We start from the raw sequence: 16,972 nt of genomic DNA, 5'->3' as shown, positions 1-16,972 counted from the left end.
AACTTGGTTATTTTTAAGCCAATTTGTAATAGATAACCAAAAAAAGAAACTGGTTGTTTGAACAACACCAATTGATGTTAAACAAATAAAGAATTGAGGCTTTAGTGCATGCTGCCATCGCAGCAAAATTTGCATCTTTGCACGCTCGATTCCTCGTTGATCAAACTTCTGTACTTTCGAACCAGGTTGTGGTCTGTCTAACCAAATTCTGAAAATTTTTCGTCACTCGACTCATTTTTATAACCTTCACGTTTTGTGATTTCTATAGAAACTATGAAATGTAGAACATTTTTCTCCAAACATTACTCCATGACTGCACCAGCAAATTTGTTTTGTTTTTAGTCGAATTAAAAAGCAGTTACTGTACTTGCAAACACAGCTACTGTGCCTAAAAGGGTAATGTTTGTAGAGTTTTTAAAATGTCCAAATCGGCCGATATACCAAATAATAATGACTTTGTTTCTTTGCAGCGTCGAGTGTGTAACAAACACTCTATGATACTGACACTGCTAGACACTATACGATACTGTATTAGTTTGACTGTTAGATTTGTAAGCTCTGATATTATATTATGTCAAATCGTGTTGGAAGCACATCAAGGGATGAAAAAATCCATGTCACTGTTCGTTGTCGGTCAGTATGATTAAATGTCAAAATCAGTTCTAATTTTATAGACTATTTTTTCAGTATTTTAATGACTACTCGGTTTTTTCCAGACCTGTCTAGAATTTATAGCAAAGAATATAGCAAACAAAATTTCAGAAGTCACCCATGCTAAGAAAGTCTTTATCATGAATTCCTATAACTACCCAATTACATTTCGAATGATTGAGAAAAACTATTTGTTGTATTACCAGTTGAGGCTTCACTGCATTAGAGGCACGATTTCTTGTACAGTCGAATCCGCTTAATTCGGACACCGGATAACCCGGACAACCGCTTTATTCGGCCAAAATGCTCAGGAACGGAACAAAAGTAAAAATTGAACGTAAAAAACTCCCGTTAATTCCGACAATTCTCCTCTTAATTCGGACACAGGTTTGCAATCCTATCGTTAGGTTATGAGTCTTATGACACAATAAACAGTACTTTGTTCGTTTTAACACAAGATGCAATTGCATTATGAGTGATTATGGTGAAACAATCACGATTTATGCGGTAACAATCGACAATGAACTCATATTAGGCCGTGCAGGCTTCATAGTCGCTTTTACTTTGGTAGAGTTGCGTAGAATGGTAATAACAGAATGGTACAGAAAAGTTTAGCAGAAAAAGTGAGATTGCTCACTAAAGTAAAGGAAGAAAAAAATAAAGACGCTTCCTTGACAGTTCGGCAGTTAGCTGCGTTGGTGGGGATATCAAAAAGTACTTTGCAAGATTTAGCCTTCAGTTAGCGTTGTTAGCTTTTCAATAAATGATTTTCTTCCCGGCCAAAAGCTTTTTGCTTTTAATTCCAACTTTTTTGTGGTGTACTTTTATCAAGTAAAAATACCGTTTCAGCCTTTTCTGTATGGCTTAGTACTGTATTTGAAGAATTGCTGTACTATTGTAACCCTATATGTGTGTGCTACACAGTAATACACAGTATATATTTGTTGAATCGTTTGGTATCGAAATACTGTAAGCCAGTGGTTCTCAACCGGTGGTCCGCGGACCCCTGGGGGTCCGCGAAACGTTTTCAGTTGGTCCCTGAGAACTTCGAAATTTGCAACATAAAGTACCAGTTTTTAAAAAAATTTTTGCTGTTTATCATTGCATTTTGAAATAGGCTTGAACATTTGCTTAATTGCCTATTGTGATGGGACAATACAAAAGCTTATTGAGATTTATCACCCGCAGGGAAGGCCTATTGTGATGCACTAGATTGCGGATTATAGGAGAAGACAGCTGGATACAGTGATTTTAAGTAAAAATATCCGCATAGTTTGATGTTATTTTGAATGAATAGCGCAGTTGTGCACCAAGACTATTAAGTAAAACTAAGCAAAGAAACATTTCAGTGCAGTCTCAGAACCCTTAGTTTGCTTAAACTTCAGGGGTCCGCCACTGCTTTGACAGCAGCAAAAGGGGTCCGCGAAGATCAGAAGGTTGAGAATCACTGCTGTAAGCAATACAACTAACCTGAAGGTATAACTCTTGTGCGTTTTATGCGATCAGTGCCAATTACTGCAGTATAGCGCAGCTGCAATTCATTTATTACGCAACACAACATTATTTTAATTGCGTTGTCTGCCTTTACGCATGACCATGAAGCGAACAATTGATTGATTAAATGTCAAAATCAGGTCTAATTTTATAGACTATTTTTTCAGTATTTTAATGCCTACTCGGTTTTTTCCAGACCTGTCTAGAATTTATAGCAAACAAAATTTCAGAAGTCACTAACCCATACTAAGAAAGTCTTTATCATGAATTCCTATAACTACCCAATTACATTTCGAATGATTGAGAAAAACTATTTGTTGTATTACCAGTTTAGGTTTCACTGCATTAGAGGCACGATTTCTTGTATATGCAGTACTGTACTTAATAATTTTTCAGACCAACAAATCAGTCAGAACGACAACATCGGGTGAGGAAAGTCGTGGAATGTAATTCAAAAGCAAGAGAGGTCCATGTTTCCACGGCGACAACTAGCATGGGCTTGTCGGCAGCCCAGCAAACAAAAGTCTACAATTTTGATAAGGTTTGTGCTTGCAGTGAAATTTTTACCTAGAAAGTTAAAACATTTTTTATGAACTTGTTATTTTTTTAATTGTGTTTTTCTCGATCAGGTATTCGGTCAAAACTCAACGCAACTTGATGTCTACCGGAATGTCGTGGAGAGCCAGCTCAAGGATGTGCTATCTGGCTACAACTGCACAGTTCTTGCGTAAGCACCAGAAGATGTATAATAAGTATTTTTTCTGTAAATCCGAAACTCTCGATTTACTCAATCCACCTTTCACCAGATACGGGCAAACTGGCACGGGGAAGACGTACACGATGGAGGGGGAGAGAACGCGGGAGCAGGATTATTCGTGGGACACTGACCCTCGTGCCGGAATTGTTCCGAGAGCTCTAAGTCAATTATTTGACTGTCTGGAAAAGGTAACGTTAAAACATAGAAGCAAGGAGGTTTGACTGTAAATAGGATACAAACTGTGCAAAGCGAACATTTAACCACAAACATGTTATTACAGGCTGGTAGTGAATTCAGTGTGAGAGTTTCTCTTCTTGAAATATACAACGAGGAAATTTACGATCTTCTCTCACATTCATCCGAGGTGATTAAGATGAAGATTTACGAAGACAACAACAGAAAGGTGGAAATCACTTAACTTAGGGCAGCAGTTTTAAGCAAAATGTTTGAAGTCTTGGGTTAGCTTTGTTTCTCCTGATTATCAACTGTTTTATCTCCAGTTAAATAGTTTAATGTTTCATGTCAATAACAGTTTAATTTTTGAATGCGTATCTTCTTTGCAATGTTTAAAACCTTGAATACAAAGCAAGCCATTAAGCATACCATGTGAATGACACATATCATTTAAAACATCATATTTACTTTGGCATCATGTTTTGTATAACATTTGATTTTTATAACATGCTCATTTTTAAACGATTTTAATCGCATTTTCATAATCGCATAAACCTCAGCTGTGTTTAAAATTACCAGGGTTCCGTCGTGGTGTCCGGTCTAACTGAAGTCCCGGTCCGGCACAAATCGGACGTCTACAGCATCTTAGAGCAAGGTGCTGTTAAAAGAAGAACTGCTGCCACTGACCTGAATGAATTTTCAAGCAGGTGATGGGCATAGATGGTTTCGACTGCTTGATATTGACTTCTCTGAGAGATGCCGTTCTTTGATAGTTTTAACTTGAATCAACAACTTTAAGATCAACTTTAACTTGTTGCCTTGTATGAATTGTTGTCGTTTTGTTCGCAGGTCACACAGCGTTTTCTCGGTGACGGTTCACACGAAAGACGTCACACAAAACAGAATGGAGGAAGAGGAACTGGTCAAGATTGGGAAGTTAAACTTGGTCAGTTGTTGGCTTTTATTCCATGTTGGTTTATTTTGAGTTTATTTTGACTTGGTTGTCATATACATGGCTTGCTTCATATTTCTGATGTTTTTTAAAAACTTAGTTGGTCGCATATGCATTTTAATATCCATAGAAATGTCATCATTAGGTTGATCTTGCCGGCAGCGAGAACATTGGACGCTCAGGGGCGGTAGACAAGAGAGCTCGGGAAGCAGGAAACATCAACACGAGTTTGTTGACACTTGGACGTTGCATCACGGCACTCGTCGATAGAGCTCCTCATATTCCGTACAGGTGCGCTTCGTAAATATTTTGTACGCTGTGGTTTGCTAAATGTGACTGATCCAATGTTGTTTCCACTGCACATTCACCGTGCCTTGATGATATCTTTCCAGGGAAAGCAAACTTACCAGACTCCTCCAAGACTCACTGGGTGGCGCCACTAAAACGTCGATCATTGCGACAATTAGTCCGGGTAGCGACAACTTAGAGGAGACGTTGAGTACTTTGGACTATGCGGCTCGAGCGAAGAATATCCACAACAAGCCGCGCGTGAACCAGAAGCTCACCAAGAGAGCTTTAATCAAGGTGGGTGGTGTCTACACTGAAGTTCACCCTGTTCATGTGTTTTATCTGTCAGTTGTCTTGATCCGTTCGCCTCTATATGCATCTGCATCTGGCCTCTTTGGACTAAAAATACACTTTTAGTGGTGTAGTTCGTAGCACAACCAAAGTGGGAAATGTCTTAGCTTGAGAAAATCATAAAATCTGCCCCTTTGTAAACTGGCCAGTCTGTTGTTGGGTTCGCTGGATGAGGTTGAGTTTGAAGAGTCCTTGTGCTTGTCTCATCACATCATTCCATGTTGCAGGAATACGACGATGAAATCGAGAGACTTCGCCGAGAAGTTGCCGCGCTTCGAGAGAAGAACGGAATTTATGTTGACCCCAAACAATACGAGTAAGTCATATCAATATGAGTCTTAGTCAACAATAAGCCAGCAGCTCAAAATATGGGTCTGCTCGTGCAAATCAATTATTATTTGATCAGTCAACAGTCAAATTTTCAAGCTATCAATTTTCTTTTCAAATGATTTGATAAACACATATCATTGGAGATCGGATACAGGATTGGTTTTAGAAAGCTGCTGGCCTAAGTGAACTGTAAACAATTCAGTTTTACTCCAGATATGTGCTCAATCATGTCCTTGCATAAATCGACATTAAGTTGAGAAGTTTGTTGGATCGAAGTCGTATATCTTATATATATATAATTAGTGTTTATGGTTCCAATAATCGTGACGTCTGACTTTCCTGACCTTATTGTTCCGCATCAAAGGATGATGGTGGCAAAGATAGAAGAGCTCACCACACTGGTGGATTATCGACAGGAAGAAGCGGAGAAATTCCAGGAATTGTTTAAAGATTCTCAGGACGAGCTCAATGAGAGGACTGAACAATTGAAAGGCATCCAGGAAGTCAGTTCACTTTATTTATACTTTTATAGCTTTATATTGTTAATATGCAGTGTGCGCCTACTGTAGCTTCTGCTTCATACATCGTTAACATCCTGATTGTTTTTTACTTGCTATGTTATATTTATGTAATTTGTACCAACAGCCACTTTATTTATTTATACGTGCGCTTTGTTTATGCTTTATATCTGCTCCATAGAGCAGCAGTCGTTTACCAGAGTTTAATTTGTAACAACTTACACGGTATTATTTGCGATTGCATTTCCTTGAGATAATGGAGCCCTTTATTGGGGCTTTTCGATTGGTGGGTTATGTCACTTGACTATTTCAGGGAGTTGCTTGCGCTCAATTCAGTTTCTAACAAAAGTGATAAAACAATAATCGATCAAAGTATCAACAATTCAGTATTGTGTTTGGTGGGCCCTGTGTAAACCATAGGAATATATCAAGCACCACTGCATTATGTACTAATGCTTGAAACATGGTGCATTTATTACTTTATCATTATTTGACCATCTATGACTATTGAATCTATCTATGACTATTGAATCTATCTATCTATTGACTATTGGCCATCTGACTATTTGAATCATCATTTGATACATGTGGTCACCTGGTATTTGCTTGATAGGATTTGGAGCAGACGAAGCAGATGTTTGCTGAGCAGAGTCACCTGAAAGAAGTCTACAAAGAGCACGGAGCTCACATGGTTGATCACGCCACAGAGGTAAAATGCTTTCCTACTGGTTGGTTATATTGGTCGCGTTCATTGACTTCGCAAATGTTCTCATTGTCCTGTTCAATCAAGTTTTGTTACATCGACTGTGTTACCAATTGTGACTTATTAACAGTTTATAACTATTATGGGACAAAACTAGTGAGTTATCAATAATCACACAGTTTTAAGACATCTAGGTATTATTAACGATTTTATATATTTTAATGGTATTTAAGAGTAATACGAAATAAACTAAACAATTTTTTTATAATCATTCAATCTTTTGTGGAGACTTTCGCTTTAACCTCTGATGTCACAGTAAAGTGTTTCTGACAAATACAATGATTATCGCAGCTCGTTGGAACGGTGAGTGAGGTGACCGGTGACATCAGCAAGGTCCATGACAAGGTTGAACGAGCAAAGAACATCAACAAGAACAACGTGAGCACTCTTCGCTCCTACTCTGGAAGGTACCGGCCTTTGTCGGCGTTTTTCAAATTTTGTCTGATTAAAGTTTTCAAATTAAAATTAATTCCAGGAGTATCAAGAAATTAAAAATCAATTTACCAGATAACTCATTCATTTGTATTTTTAATGTTCATTCTATTTACAAATGAACAGAAATAAAGGTTTTACCATTGTTGTCGGCAAAAATGTTTTGTTTTACGAAAGATTAATTTATTTTCTAGAATCAAAGAGGACTTCCACCTCCTTTGTGATGGCACAATGGGTATTTTCCACCAAAATAAACAAGGCATCAAGAAATTGCTCTCGGGCTTTGGTAGGTTATGAATACATTGCTTTGTTCAATAGAAATCTTACAATATTTGTAAACACGACAATGTTCAGATAAGATATCAAAAGACCAAGTTAAGATGTTTGACACGATCTCGGCACAAGTCCTGGAGTGGAAGGAGGCCATGACCACCATGCACAGGGTACGATGATCTCGTCCTTTCCAGTGTTAACTTAGATCCTAAAATTTTAAATCTCGTGATTTGCTTTTGCTTTTGGTAACTTCATTAATTTACAGATCATTTCTTAATTTTAACTAATTCGTTTCAGGAAACAAATGACAAATTGGACTTGCTGACAAAGAATAATCTTGAGCAAAGCAACGAACACAACGATGCTTTGGTTAAGCAGAAGGTTCGAGAAACTGCGACAGATTTTCCTTGATAATTTCAATTAACGACATTTACTTTCATCTTCAGGAAAATATGACGTCACAGATGGATAAATACAATGACAATATGATCAAATTTGATGACGTCACAAAGGGGTTGCTGAAAATGGTCGAAATGATAAAGCAATCGACTGACTTCAACCTGCAGCAGGTCGCACAACAGCACAACAAGTTGTTGATGCTCTTGTTTCAACATTGATGACCAGGCAGCTGATTGCTTCCTTGTGTTTAGGCTCAGAAGCAGGGAGAGTTAATCAACAGCCATGAAGAGGAGTTGGTTGGTCAGTTCCAGGCCTTGAAAGACTCCATGGACAATATGGTCGATGCACGGAAGGTAAATTGCCTGCTTCTTGGTGAAATAGAAATTTTTTAATTGATTTTTCAAATAAATTTCAGGCGGATTTAAAGGACTTGGAAGCAACTGTAAGTACAACAATGACTTTGTGGCGATTGTAGAATGTAACAGAAATCATTAGAACGTAATAGTTCAGTCCCCTTGTACGGCTGCAAATTTTTTCAAAGGTGACAGCGAAAATATCCAAGATGTTCTCAAACTTCGATGTGGATCTTGATCTGACCAATCAGAAGACGGCGGAGATTGAGAAAAGTGCCGCAGATTTTCGAACTCAACTTCAATCTAATTCGGCTGAGACTGTAAAAAATGTGAAGCACCTAGATCAGGAGGTGATTTTTTTTATTCTTTTTTCTTTCAATCCACATTTTATAACTCTTGTTATCTATGTGTGATGTCCGGTTATTTGTAACGATGTTTGTATGACAACCTTGAAGGAAAAACTGAGTTTTTTTAATTTTGATTCCAGGTTAAATCAAATTTTAACAAAACCTTAATCAGAAATTAATATGTTGCGTAAATTGATTTTTTTCACCCTGACGCTTCCCAACCACGTCACAGATATTTTCCCTCGCAGATAACAAGCACAGCAAACCAATGCACTTCTGTTATTAACGATACGGTGTCTGTTGCAAATGACAATGTGATTTCTATGCGAGATTCCCTGAAGAAGCACAACGAGCAAATTGCCGAGATCTGTCACTCGATGCAGCAGGACAATGCTGCCACCTTGCAGGAATGTGGGAAGAAGCTTCGGGTACGATTTAATGTTGAACTTTGCTATAAAACTAATGTCATTTACAATCTCTGGCAATCAAAAAAATTTACATCCATCATATCTATGATACTCCTCATGAAAAAACTGGACGCTAATGATTAATAATTGTCATTGAGATATCATAATTGAAGTGGCTTTTAAATATCCTGCTTTTTTGTTTTGTAATAATATCACTGTCAATAATTATGACATAACAAAGAGTGGTTTAGTCGTTCGGAGAAACCCAACTATGCAATCAAACAGAAAGTAGAGAAATATTGTTCCAACCAAAATGGTCACTTGAAGCAGAGTAGAGAGAGGTTTAATATGATGTTGATGCTGCAGTTGGCGAGCGAGTCGGCCTCGAGGTTTGAGGCAAATTGCTGCACAAGTCTCTCGGACTTCAAGCAAGATGTTGATCAGGAGGTGGAAGGATTGAAAGAGATTGTTGATGAGATAGAGGAGAGGATGGATGTTGGTCAGGAGTCGATCGCTGACGGTAAACAATCGATATCGGAAACCGTTGATGAATGTTTCATTGAGAAGTGCCAACATCTTAACCCGACAGGTTCGAGATTTGTTTTTTGGTCATAAATTATGACTCATAATCATCAGTAAGTCGCGAAACATTTGATCTTATAAAGTTTTTTTTTTGATTTTTATCATCGTTTAATTTAAAACTACATTCTGGGTCAAGAAAATTATTGCGGTTATTTGCATCCAGTTTTAGTTCCAAGACCGGTTTGACATTTATCAATTACATTGATATGGTGCAAATATTATTATTAGTAGTGATCAAATAATTATCACTCTTTCTGAGACATTTTTGTCATTGTTATATACGATGTCTTTGCAGGAACAACTCCAGCTCGAAAGACTTACGATTATTCGTCCAGAATCAGACCTCAACCCCACGAAGAAGATGTCCTCGTCAACTTCCGAGAGAGAATCTTGGAGGAGGATGAGAGCACAGAGGAGGAAGCAACACTCGAAGAAGAAGAAGAAGAATCGACAAATGTATGATGCTTCCTCATTTAATCATACCTCAGCCGACATCCAGTTGCCTGTTAAAGCAGTTATACGACGTAACAATACAGTTGAAATATGAACTATGATTTCTCCTGCTGCTACACACGTCATGTACTGCGTCTGATGAAGCTTATTATCGTTTATGTCACACCACCTGCAGTTCGTTGGCAAACACTAAATCCTGTATCTTAAAATTTTAATCAAAATTACCTTAAAAAGTTTCCTAAGCGTTTAATTTTACCTTGAAAACGCACAACGCGAAAGAGTTTTTTTATCTCTTTAACATAGAAATTAATTTTTTACTTATTTGCTCAAATTAAAAAAGACACTGCCCCAGTTAGACCGAATAATCGAGGAAGCAATGTACAAAAAATTTCTTAAATCCTGATAAGGATCTTTCTAATAGACATCTCACTCTGATTTTCTCCTTACAGAGCGGAGAGGAGACAGATGAAGGTTTGATTGAATCGAACTTTGATCAGAGCATCACAATCCCCGACGTCGGCGGCCTTCCATTCTTCAAGGTGCACTCTATAAAAGTTATCACTTTAATCTCGACGCAGTTGAGGGGAATAGTTCATTCTTTTAATTCTTCTTGAACAATAAAGTGGCCGGTTAAATTTGTATAGCTACATCGCTCATACAAATGTAAGGAACCAACGTTAAACCGCAATTGTTTCAATTTACTTTCTACAGAAGAAGAAAGGAAGGCACCAGAAGACACATAACGCCAATAACAATAGAACTCCAGCCACCAGGATTCCGTTTCGTTCAACTCAAAACATCGATCGTTAACCGCCAGTTATTAATTAATACCACCATTGCCAGTCTGTGTAATGTGTTGTATGTGACAATATTAATGTTGTGAATGAACTTCTGTATCATGCGTCGCATTCTGCCACAAATGCTCGTAAACTGCCCGAACCTTAGACTCGAGGTGTTGGAAAACGCAGCTTGTAAATATCATTGTCCTGTGTGGTGTGTTTAAAATAACGCTTCAACCTGCCTTCTAGTTTCAAATGGTTTGTATAGCCCGTATTATTGTATCAAGTTGATTAAAAACAGGCCACGTACAAACTTCCTTGTAAATACAAATTGTTGTTTGTTAGCAGTAAAAAGTGCATTGTTTCGATTGTTCCACCCCACAATGTTTGGTTGGATATTGGGGACCTGATATCAATGACCCAACAACGCGATACTTAGTGGAATATTTATGTGGTTTTGATGCCGTGACAATCACCGTCTGTTACGTATTTACTCACAACGTTGCAACTTACAAGTATATCGCAGCTGCCTACATTAACGTGTTATTCCATTTAAGTAGGAGTCATGTGTAGGGACTAGGGATGCTTCGACCTTCTTGCGGTTAATATACCATTCACTGCATGGAGTATAACATAAAAATAGAAGCTAAGATGCCGCTCTATCGGTTTAACTTTTATTTTTACTTCTCTTATACTAAGAATTACTAAGTAAAAATAAAAGTGTATTCTATTAGAGTGTTATAAACTCATAATATGTTTTGTTTTTATATTTTGCTATGAAGCTGGGTTAACAAGGTCCAAACTGCTTCATAGAGCAAGAAAGTAAGAGTTTTAATTTTAAGAATTTGTTGTGGAGTCAGAATTCAATTTCGTGTCTAACTAAATTTTACTTATTAGAAACCAAAAAGAAGGCCAAGATTTTTAATAAAAAGTTGAATTAATGAATTTCAATAATTTAAAAATATTTCTGAGAACTATGAAAAAGTAAACACTTTTACACATGTGTTGACACATAGACATCTTTAATAGTCAAAAGGTTTTAGAAGAAAATATCCGATGTATTGTTGTCGACTATATCCATTTTGTTAGAAAATCAATTTCTGTATTCAGAAAAGTTGATTTAATAAATCTAATGAAACTTTAGTTGGGCAAACGTCGATTAGGACAGCATCAAATAAGAAACATTAGCAACAGACTCGGCTGTGTCAGCCAACAGTCATAGACATCACGCAGAGTCAATCCATAGATTCTGGCCGGAACGAAATCTGAGATCTTACTGGTAGTTGCAACAGCACGCATTTTCTGATTTACGTGAAAAAGACAGCTGCGGAAGATCTTCCACAGTTTAAAGTCAAAGGTTAGTTGGGTTTAAATATGCGTAATTCATCAAATCGTAGGCCTACCGGTATATAATGAAAATTAGTCACACAGTCAGTGGTAAAAGGTAAACGCTTCAATACCTTAATATCTAATTAGCCTAATTGGTTTTACGTTTCTGTCCTACAGGAAGATGCAAGACTCCGAGTTTGCTGAGGAGGAGGAGTTTCATGTTCCCAGGCTCAATGATGATGATCCGGATGCAGACTCAGATAAAGAGGTCAGCTTGTGTTATTTTTAAGCTTGTTTTGAACCATAGAAATTCAGTTTCAATGTGACTGGAAAATTTTGGAGGTTGTCATGAAAAAATCGTGTGTTAGAGACATAAACTTTGCTATGCCCTGACTGATTGCCAGTCTGCAGAGTTTGACATCGGCACACTCAATACTGCTTTTCATGAGCTTCAGTGCCTCATGTAAGGTGCATTATTTTGCACTTAATGACTTGGACTTACTACACCTTCTGTGCAATCAATTTTCAATTAATTAAGGATTTAATTTAAGTCAAACAAATTATTAACAAACGGTATTAAACAATTTTCCATAGACTGAGGAAAGCTTTTGTATCATACAACTTAAACCTAAAAATTCGTCAACTGCTCAATTGCAAAACTTGTCTTTGTGCAGCGCAAGATGAAGTTCTAACTCAAATTTGTAGTCACGAAATAATCCAAATATTTTTCAGCTCCAAGTTGCTTTTCAATCCGGGTTACTTAAACCTGGCATATTTCGACCAATCACAGCCCCTCCTCCTCGCATAAACAATGAGGTACGTTGCATAGAGTTTGTTCATTTTTAACGTCAACCTTTATCATTCTTGCTGCATTTTTGTGTCTCTGTAGGAAGCAATACGACAAAAGTTGGATGAAATTAAACAAACCAAACTGGATTGGGTCGAGAGACTTGATGTCACTGTTGTCATGGCAACAAACAAAGAAAATGTTGAAGAACCTGGTCCAGGTAAAATCTAGAAACCACTTTTTAATATTGACCGACTGCTTCTCTTGGTTCAACGCTTTTCATACCCGACACCTCTCCAGGCATCGGGGCAGAATTTGATGTCCACAACGACTTTCAAAGAGAACTCGCATTTTACGAACAAGCAAAAGAGTCGGTCATCATAGGAATGAGAAAACTCCAAGAAGCTGGAATTAAAACAAAGCGACCGGACGATTATTTTGCTGAAATGGCAAAAAAAGACGACCACATGAAGAAGGTTTGTACAAGGATAAAATATTTATCATCATTTATCCAACTCATCATTTCATTAACTTTCACAAAGTTTTGATATGAAAGGTTCGTGAGAAATTGGTCTCGCTTCAACGACGTCGTGAAGCGATGGAGAAGAACAGATCGCAGCAGAAGATGAAGAAGTACGGGAAGCAAGTTCAACAAGCGGTTGTGCAGGAGAGACAACACAAGAAAAAGGAAATGTTGAACGCCGTGAAGAAATTTCGTAAAGGTCAGAGTTAAATTACACCACATACCGTTATTATCAATGTGCTGGCTTTGAAAACTGCACACATGAGATTTACAGCAGTGTGCAAGAGGTAAAATGCTGTAGGTACTAGTGCTATATGGTACTTGCTAGATGGTACTTGTATTTGTTTCAATGGCTTCATCAGTTGGTGACTGGTGCACCTCAGTCTAAGATATACTTGTCACTTATTTTCAATAAATGTCACTTGCTGCTAATCTACTTGACAGTTAGTGTTCATCGTTACGTGAAATGTATAAGCAGCACATATTGTCACATATACTTGAATACTTGCGTTTATATACTATATAGGTTTTTCTCTATTACAAATAGGAAAGTAGTTACTGCTAAATCTGTCATAAAAATTTTTTTGAGATTCAAGCCATTTAGTGACATATTTGTATTTATTAACTGTATTTCTGTCAAAAATTACTTTCTTATTGAAATTTATTGAAGAAAATGTTTCGTTGACAATGTTTAGTGTATACTAGCTGTCAGCTGACAAGTTTTCAGCGCAATAGAGGATTACAGGCTTACAGCTTTACATGTGGAAACTTATTCATAGACACAATATATTTTCAGTTTTACTTCACACTCGACTTCTTGTCTATTTTCCTCAGGCAAAAGCGACAAACTCGATTTTCTTGACGAAGCTCCCGTGAAAGGAGGCGGTGGATCCAAGAAGAAGACATCCCAGCTTCAACAGTTGCAACAGCAGAAGTGAGTGATCGTCATCTACAAAACTCTTCCTTGTTCAGTAAATTGTTGCTTGAGATTCCTGGAGTTATCGTTTTGTTAACAACCAATTAATTTAATTATTGGTTTAACTGTGAATAATGTGCAGTATTGTGTTTATGACAAACATGGCGTACAAGGTAAAATATTTTATTTTGTTCATAATCGCAGCAAGCTCAACCCAAAGCGAGCTTATCGTAACAAGAAATACGGGCAAGGTGGTCGTAAAAAAGGTTCAAAGAGAAACACGAAGGAAAGTTTGAACAATGTAGCTGGAAAATTTAAGCGAAACGTCCACAGCAATAAGGTGAGACTTTGTCATCAGAAGCTTATTCGGGCATCTATGGTTGCCTTGTTAATTATGTTGTTCACAATTGGCTTCTTTTTGCCATAATATTTCGACAGCAACTGTGTGAAGTTGGTCAACAAAACATATTTATTTCTCCAGGCAAAAGGCGGCAAAAACAAACGTCCGGGAAAAAGTAAACGAACGAAAAACAAGTCGAAATGATAAAAGTGATCTCTGAAGATGTGACATATACCTGACTCTTCCTCGATCTTAAAGAGGATTATGCATCTATGGAGGGCTATCTACCTCCCTCTGCTGGCAATGGATACTGTTGAACGGCCAGCATTAGGAAAGACTTTTTTGAAAATTAGAGAGTTTGTCGTAAATTTTACGACGTTACTCGATTACTTGCGAGGTCTGGTGTTGCGAAATTTCTGTTTAATGCAATGGTTGGTGCTTTCAAGCAATAAATGTCGTGATTAAAACCTTCCTAGTTATAACTTGCCTGGACGTGACACAGTGGATTATTGCACAGTGGTGTATTTACAGTATCTCTGAAATAGTACCACAAGAACTTGCATAATATGAATTATGGGCAAAAATCTGTATAAAACATTGAAAATTTGGACGTAGGCATTTCATGCTCAACTGTAGTGGGTTGAATGAGCTACCGTTCTAAGATCTAAATCCCTGATAAACCACGCATCAGTTCTTCAGATGAAATGAAAAATAAAGCGTACAGAAATATGGCGGTGAAAAAATTTGAAGAATTTTAAACTAAAATTTTTGACAAAGTTTATAAATCAGCCAAATGTACGATCACTGCATATTTTCTGTTTGCTCTTTAAGTCTCCAAGCAGCGTCCATGTATTTTGTAATTTCTGAGTTCTGACGAGGAAAATTGAGTCGACGATCGTCACGATTGCTTCGTACCTGAAGATATTAGACATAGGTTTACATTCAAAGCAAACTGCTTCCAATATTGCAACTACTGCGAATATCAAGCCCACCAATGGCTTGTGTAGCCATCCATACTCCTGGGCTTCAGTCTGTGGATGAACATATTTGTTCACAGGTTCCTGAGATGCTCGATGTATAATCCTGAGGAAGTGTTCTATAAACAAAAATGGCAGATGCTTTTACATGGACTAGTTATAATTATCAGAGTAGCTCATTGAAGACAAGCTTTTACTTTCCACATTTAAATAAACTTAATTATAAAGCAGAGATAGGAAGTTGTGGCTCATTTTTATCCTCTTAATTCTGATGACTCACCATCCTCTTCCCCATCTGCTGAGTCATGGTATGAGTTGGGCTTTCCAGCCAGGGTGTACACTGCAAGCAGAAAGCCTGGTTAGCTACTAGTCATTGCAAGTCATCTGTTACCATCACAACTGGAGTATTTAGATTTTACTTTTCTTAAATGGGTTGACGCTGTAGTTGGTGTAAAGCTTCTGGTTTCGAACTTCCTTCTTTATGGTCTCGCAGAGAATCGCATTTTGATGAACAATGTTGACAGGTTCCTTTTCACGAGGTTGTTTACCAGCCATTGAGCTTGTGTTTCAGCTACGGTAGGGTCAAGGCTGTGTTCTTACTTGTTTAAAGACAAATCTCTCAAAACCCAATGTCGATTGAATTGTTGGAAAAACAGTTTTATCTGAACAATGCAAGTTTTTTAAAACGTTTATCTGAGATCTTCGCACAACGATAATAATGTAACAGGCATCGTTCACTATACTAAGAACACAGCAATAAATCAAGTTCTATTAAAAACAAGGATATAAACGTATCTAGATCACTGCACCAGTTGTCGTAATTTACGACAGGTGCTAGTAAATTCCTAAGTTTTGAGTGCATTTAAGTGCAAACGAACTAATCAACAACGCCTTGCGGGTAAATTTAGTACGTGTGACCTACGGTAGACACGACAACATAAGGACCAAAAATATTTCTCAGAGAAAACGAATCAGCTGAAAATAATTCACTGCCAACTTTCCTCCACTTTTACTATGCTTGCTTTTTTGGTTGCCAAGAACTCGGTTGTTTAGGTGGAGCTTAGCGCCAGCCAATCACAGAGCCAGCTGTCAAGGCATTTTTTCCTTTGTCTTACGTCATAATCGAAAGAAACCAGAGTTTCATCCCTGAGAAAGAGCTCGCCAGGGTAGGTTTGGTTTCTTTCGTCCTCTCGCCCAAAGGTTCAGACATTTTCAAGTTCATTCGAAACAAGTGAAGATTTGAGAAGTTGTGAGTGGTTACCGTAGTCGCATTATGTTTGTTTGAACTAATTTGTGAGGGAAACAGCTGTTGGATGTCTTCGCTTTTGTGTGAATTTCTCGAAGTTACCTCACCATAGCTAGGTCACTACGTACGGTACCATTCGGATTATGGGGCAATAAAGGCTAATACCCCGGTTAAATAAGCAACAGCAAAGCTCTAGTAGCCTCAGCCCTAGGCTATTATTGATTAATCTAAATTAACCTAAGTTATGCTTCCATTAGATGGAGGGACTGTAAATGCATTACGGTATGCTGGGGACATTGTAGTCTGTCTTCATAGCCTACCCGTTAAGTTAGAAACTACCATCAATAATTATTGTATATTATAATAGTTGAGTTTCAAGGTCGATGTGTTTTGTGCCAGGCTAGTCTAGAGCAGAATGAAAAATTTAGGTGGAGCAGCTTTCCATGTGTAGGCATTGGACTGAATACTTGTCACTTTCATATCAAACCCTGAATAGGATCTGAGTTAGAAAGTGTATATCCAGGCTATACAGAAAATGTTATGACGCAATA

General features: G+C 37.6%; 3 protein-coding genes across 3 annotated transcripts; 2 read left to right on the top strand and 1 right to left on the bottom strand.

The window, feature by feature from the left end:
• The first annotated feature begins 474 nt into the window (after positions 1 to 474).
• LOC143460499 (kinesin-like protein KIF11) lies at positions 475 to 10,838 on the top strand. The gene is made up of 25 exons (XM_076958017.1): positions 475 to 633; positions 2,542 to 2,686; positions 2,775 to 2,872; positions 2,952 to 3,090; positions 3,183 to 3,305; positions 3,656 to 3,783; positions 3,926 to 4,022; positions 4,174 to 4,319; positions 4,421 to 4,613; positions 4,895 to 4,983; positions 5,362 to 5,500; positions 6,129 to 6,224; positions 6,570 to 6,685; positions 6,905 to 6,996; positions 7,065 to 7,153; positions 7,281 to 7,364; positions 7,430 to 7,552; positions 7,634 to 7,735; positions 7,798 to 7,824; positions 7,924 to 8,085; positions 8,331 to 8,510; positions 8,856 to 9,078; positions 9,367 to 9,527; positions 9,974 to 10,063; positions 10,236 to 10,838. The coding sequence occupies exons 1-25, from the start codon at positions 572 to 574 to the stop codon at positions 10,332 to 10,334; spliced, it is 3,003 nt and encodes a 1,000-aa protein (XP_076814132.1). The 5' UTR covers positions 475 to 571; the 3' UTR covers positions 10,335 to 10,838.
• Positions 10,839 to 11,502: 664 nt separating this feature from the next.
• Positions 11,503 to 14,684, top strand: LOC143458609 (putative rRNA-processing protein EBP2). The gene is made up of 9 exons (XM_076955416.1): positions 11,503 to 11,660; positions 11,810 to 11,900; positions 12,365 to 12,448; positions 12,522 to 12,639; positions 12,720 to 12,895; positions 12,976 to 13,141; positions 13,777 to 13,876; positions 14,063 to 14,198; positions 14,340 to 14,684. The coding sequence occupies exons 2-9, from the start codon at positions 11,814 to 11,816 to the stop codon at positions 14,400 to 14,402; spliced, it is 930 nt and encodes a 309-aa protein (XP_076811531.1). The 5' UTR covers positions 11,503 to 11,660; positions 11,810 to 11,813; the 3' UTR covers positions 14,403 to 14,684.
• Positions 14,685 to 14,704: 20 nt separating this feature from the next.
• Positions 14,705 to 16,167, bottom strand: LOC143458610 (cilia- and flagella-associated protein 144-like). Its single transcript, XM_076955417.1, has 5 exons — positions 16,098 to 16,167; positions 15,595 to 15,837; positions 15,456 to 15,515; positions 15,191 to 15,294; positions 14,705 to 15,113 (listed from the first exon to the last, which is right to left on the bottom strand). Exons 2-5 carry the CDS (start codon positions 15,728 to 15,730, stop codon positions 15,000 to 15,002), a joined length of 414 nt encoding a protein of 137 aa, XP_076811532.1. The 5' UTR covers positions 15,731 to 15,837; positions 16,098 to 16,167; the 3' UTR covers positions 14,705 to 14,999.
• Positions 16,168 to 16,972: the final 805 nt, after the last annotated feature.

Source organism: Clavelina lepadiformis, chromosome 5 (assembly GCF_947623445.1).
Source record: "Clavelina lepadiformis chromosome 5, kaClaLepa1.1, whole genome shotgun sequence".
Lineage (NCBI taxonomy): Eukaryota > Metazoa > Chordata > Ascidiacea > Aplousobranchia > Clavelinidae > Clavelina > Clavelina lepadiformis.
Note: the sequence above shows the minus strand (reverse complement) of the source record. Positions and strands in the feature narration are given on the sequence as shown.

What these genes read in the sequence shown, in the direction of transcription:
- LOC143460499 (XM_076958017.1), top strand. Translation starts at nt 572, where the DNA reads ATGTCAAATCGTGTTGGAAGCACATCAAGGGATGAAAAAATCCATGTC. An exon ending in CCAAGAGAGCTTTAATCAAG is followed by an intron (nt 4,614 to 4,894) that starts GTGGGTGGTGTC and finishes TCCATGTTGCAG; the next exon opens with GAATACGACGATGAAATCGA. An exon ending in CTGACTTCAACCTGCAGCAG is followed by an intron (nt 7,553 to 7,633) that starts GTCGCACAACAG and finishes CCTTGTGTTTAG; the next exon opens with GCTCAGAAGCAGGGAGAGTT.
- LOC143458609 (XM_076955416.1), top strand. Translation starts at nt 11,814, where the DNA reads ATGCAAGACTCCGAGTTTGCTGAGGAGGAGGAGTTTCATGTTCCCAGG. An exon ending in CTCCTCGCATAAACAATGAG is followed by an intron (nt 12,449 to 12,521) that starts GTACGTTGCATA and finishes GTGTCTCTGTAG; the next exon opens with GAAGCAATACGACAAAAGTT. An exon ending in CAACAGTTGCAACAGCAGAA is followed by an intron (nt 13,877 to 14,062) that starts GTGAGTGATCGT and finishes TCATAATCGCAG; the next exon opens with CAAGCTCAACCCAAAGCGAG.
- LOC143458610 (XM_076955417.1), bottom strand. Translation starts at nt 15,730, where the DNA reads ATGGCTGGTAAACAACCTCGTGAAAAGGAACCTGTCAACATTGTTCAT. An exon ending in AGCAGATGGGGAAGAGGATG is followed by an intron (nt 15,295 to 15,455) that starts GTGAGTCATCAG and finishes TTTTGTTTATAG; the next exon opens with AACACTTCCTCAGGATTATA. An exon ending in GATGGCTACACAAGCCATTG is followed by an intron (nt 15,114 to 15,190) that starts GTGGGCTTGATA and finishes TAATATCTTCAG; the next exon opens with GTACGAAGCAATCGTGACGA.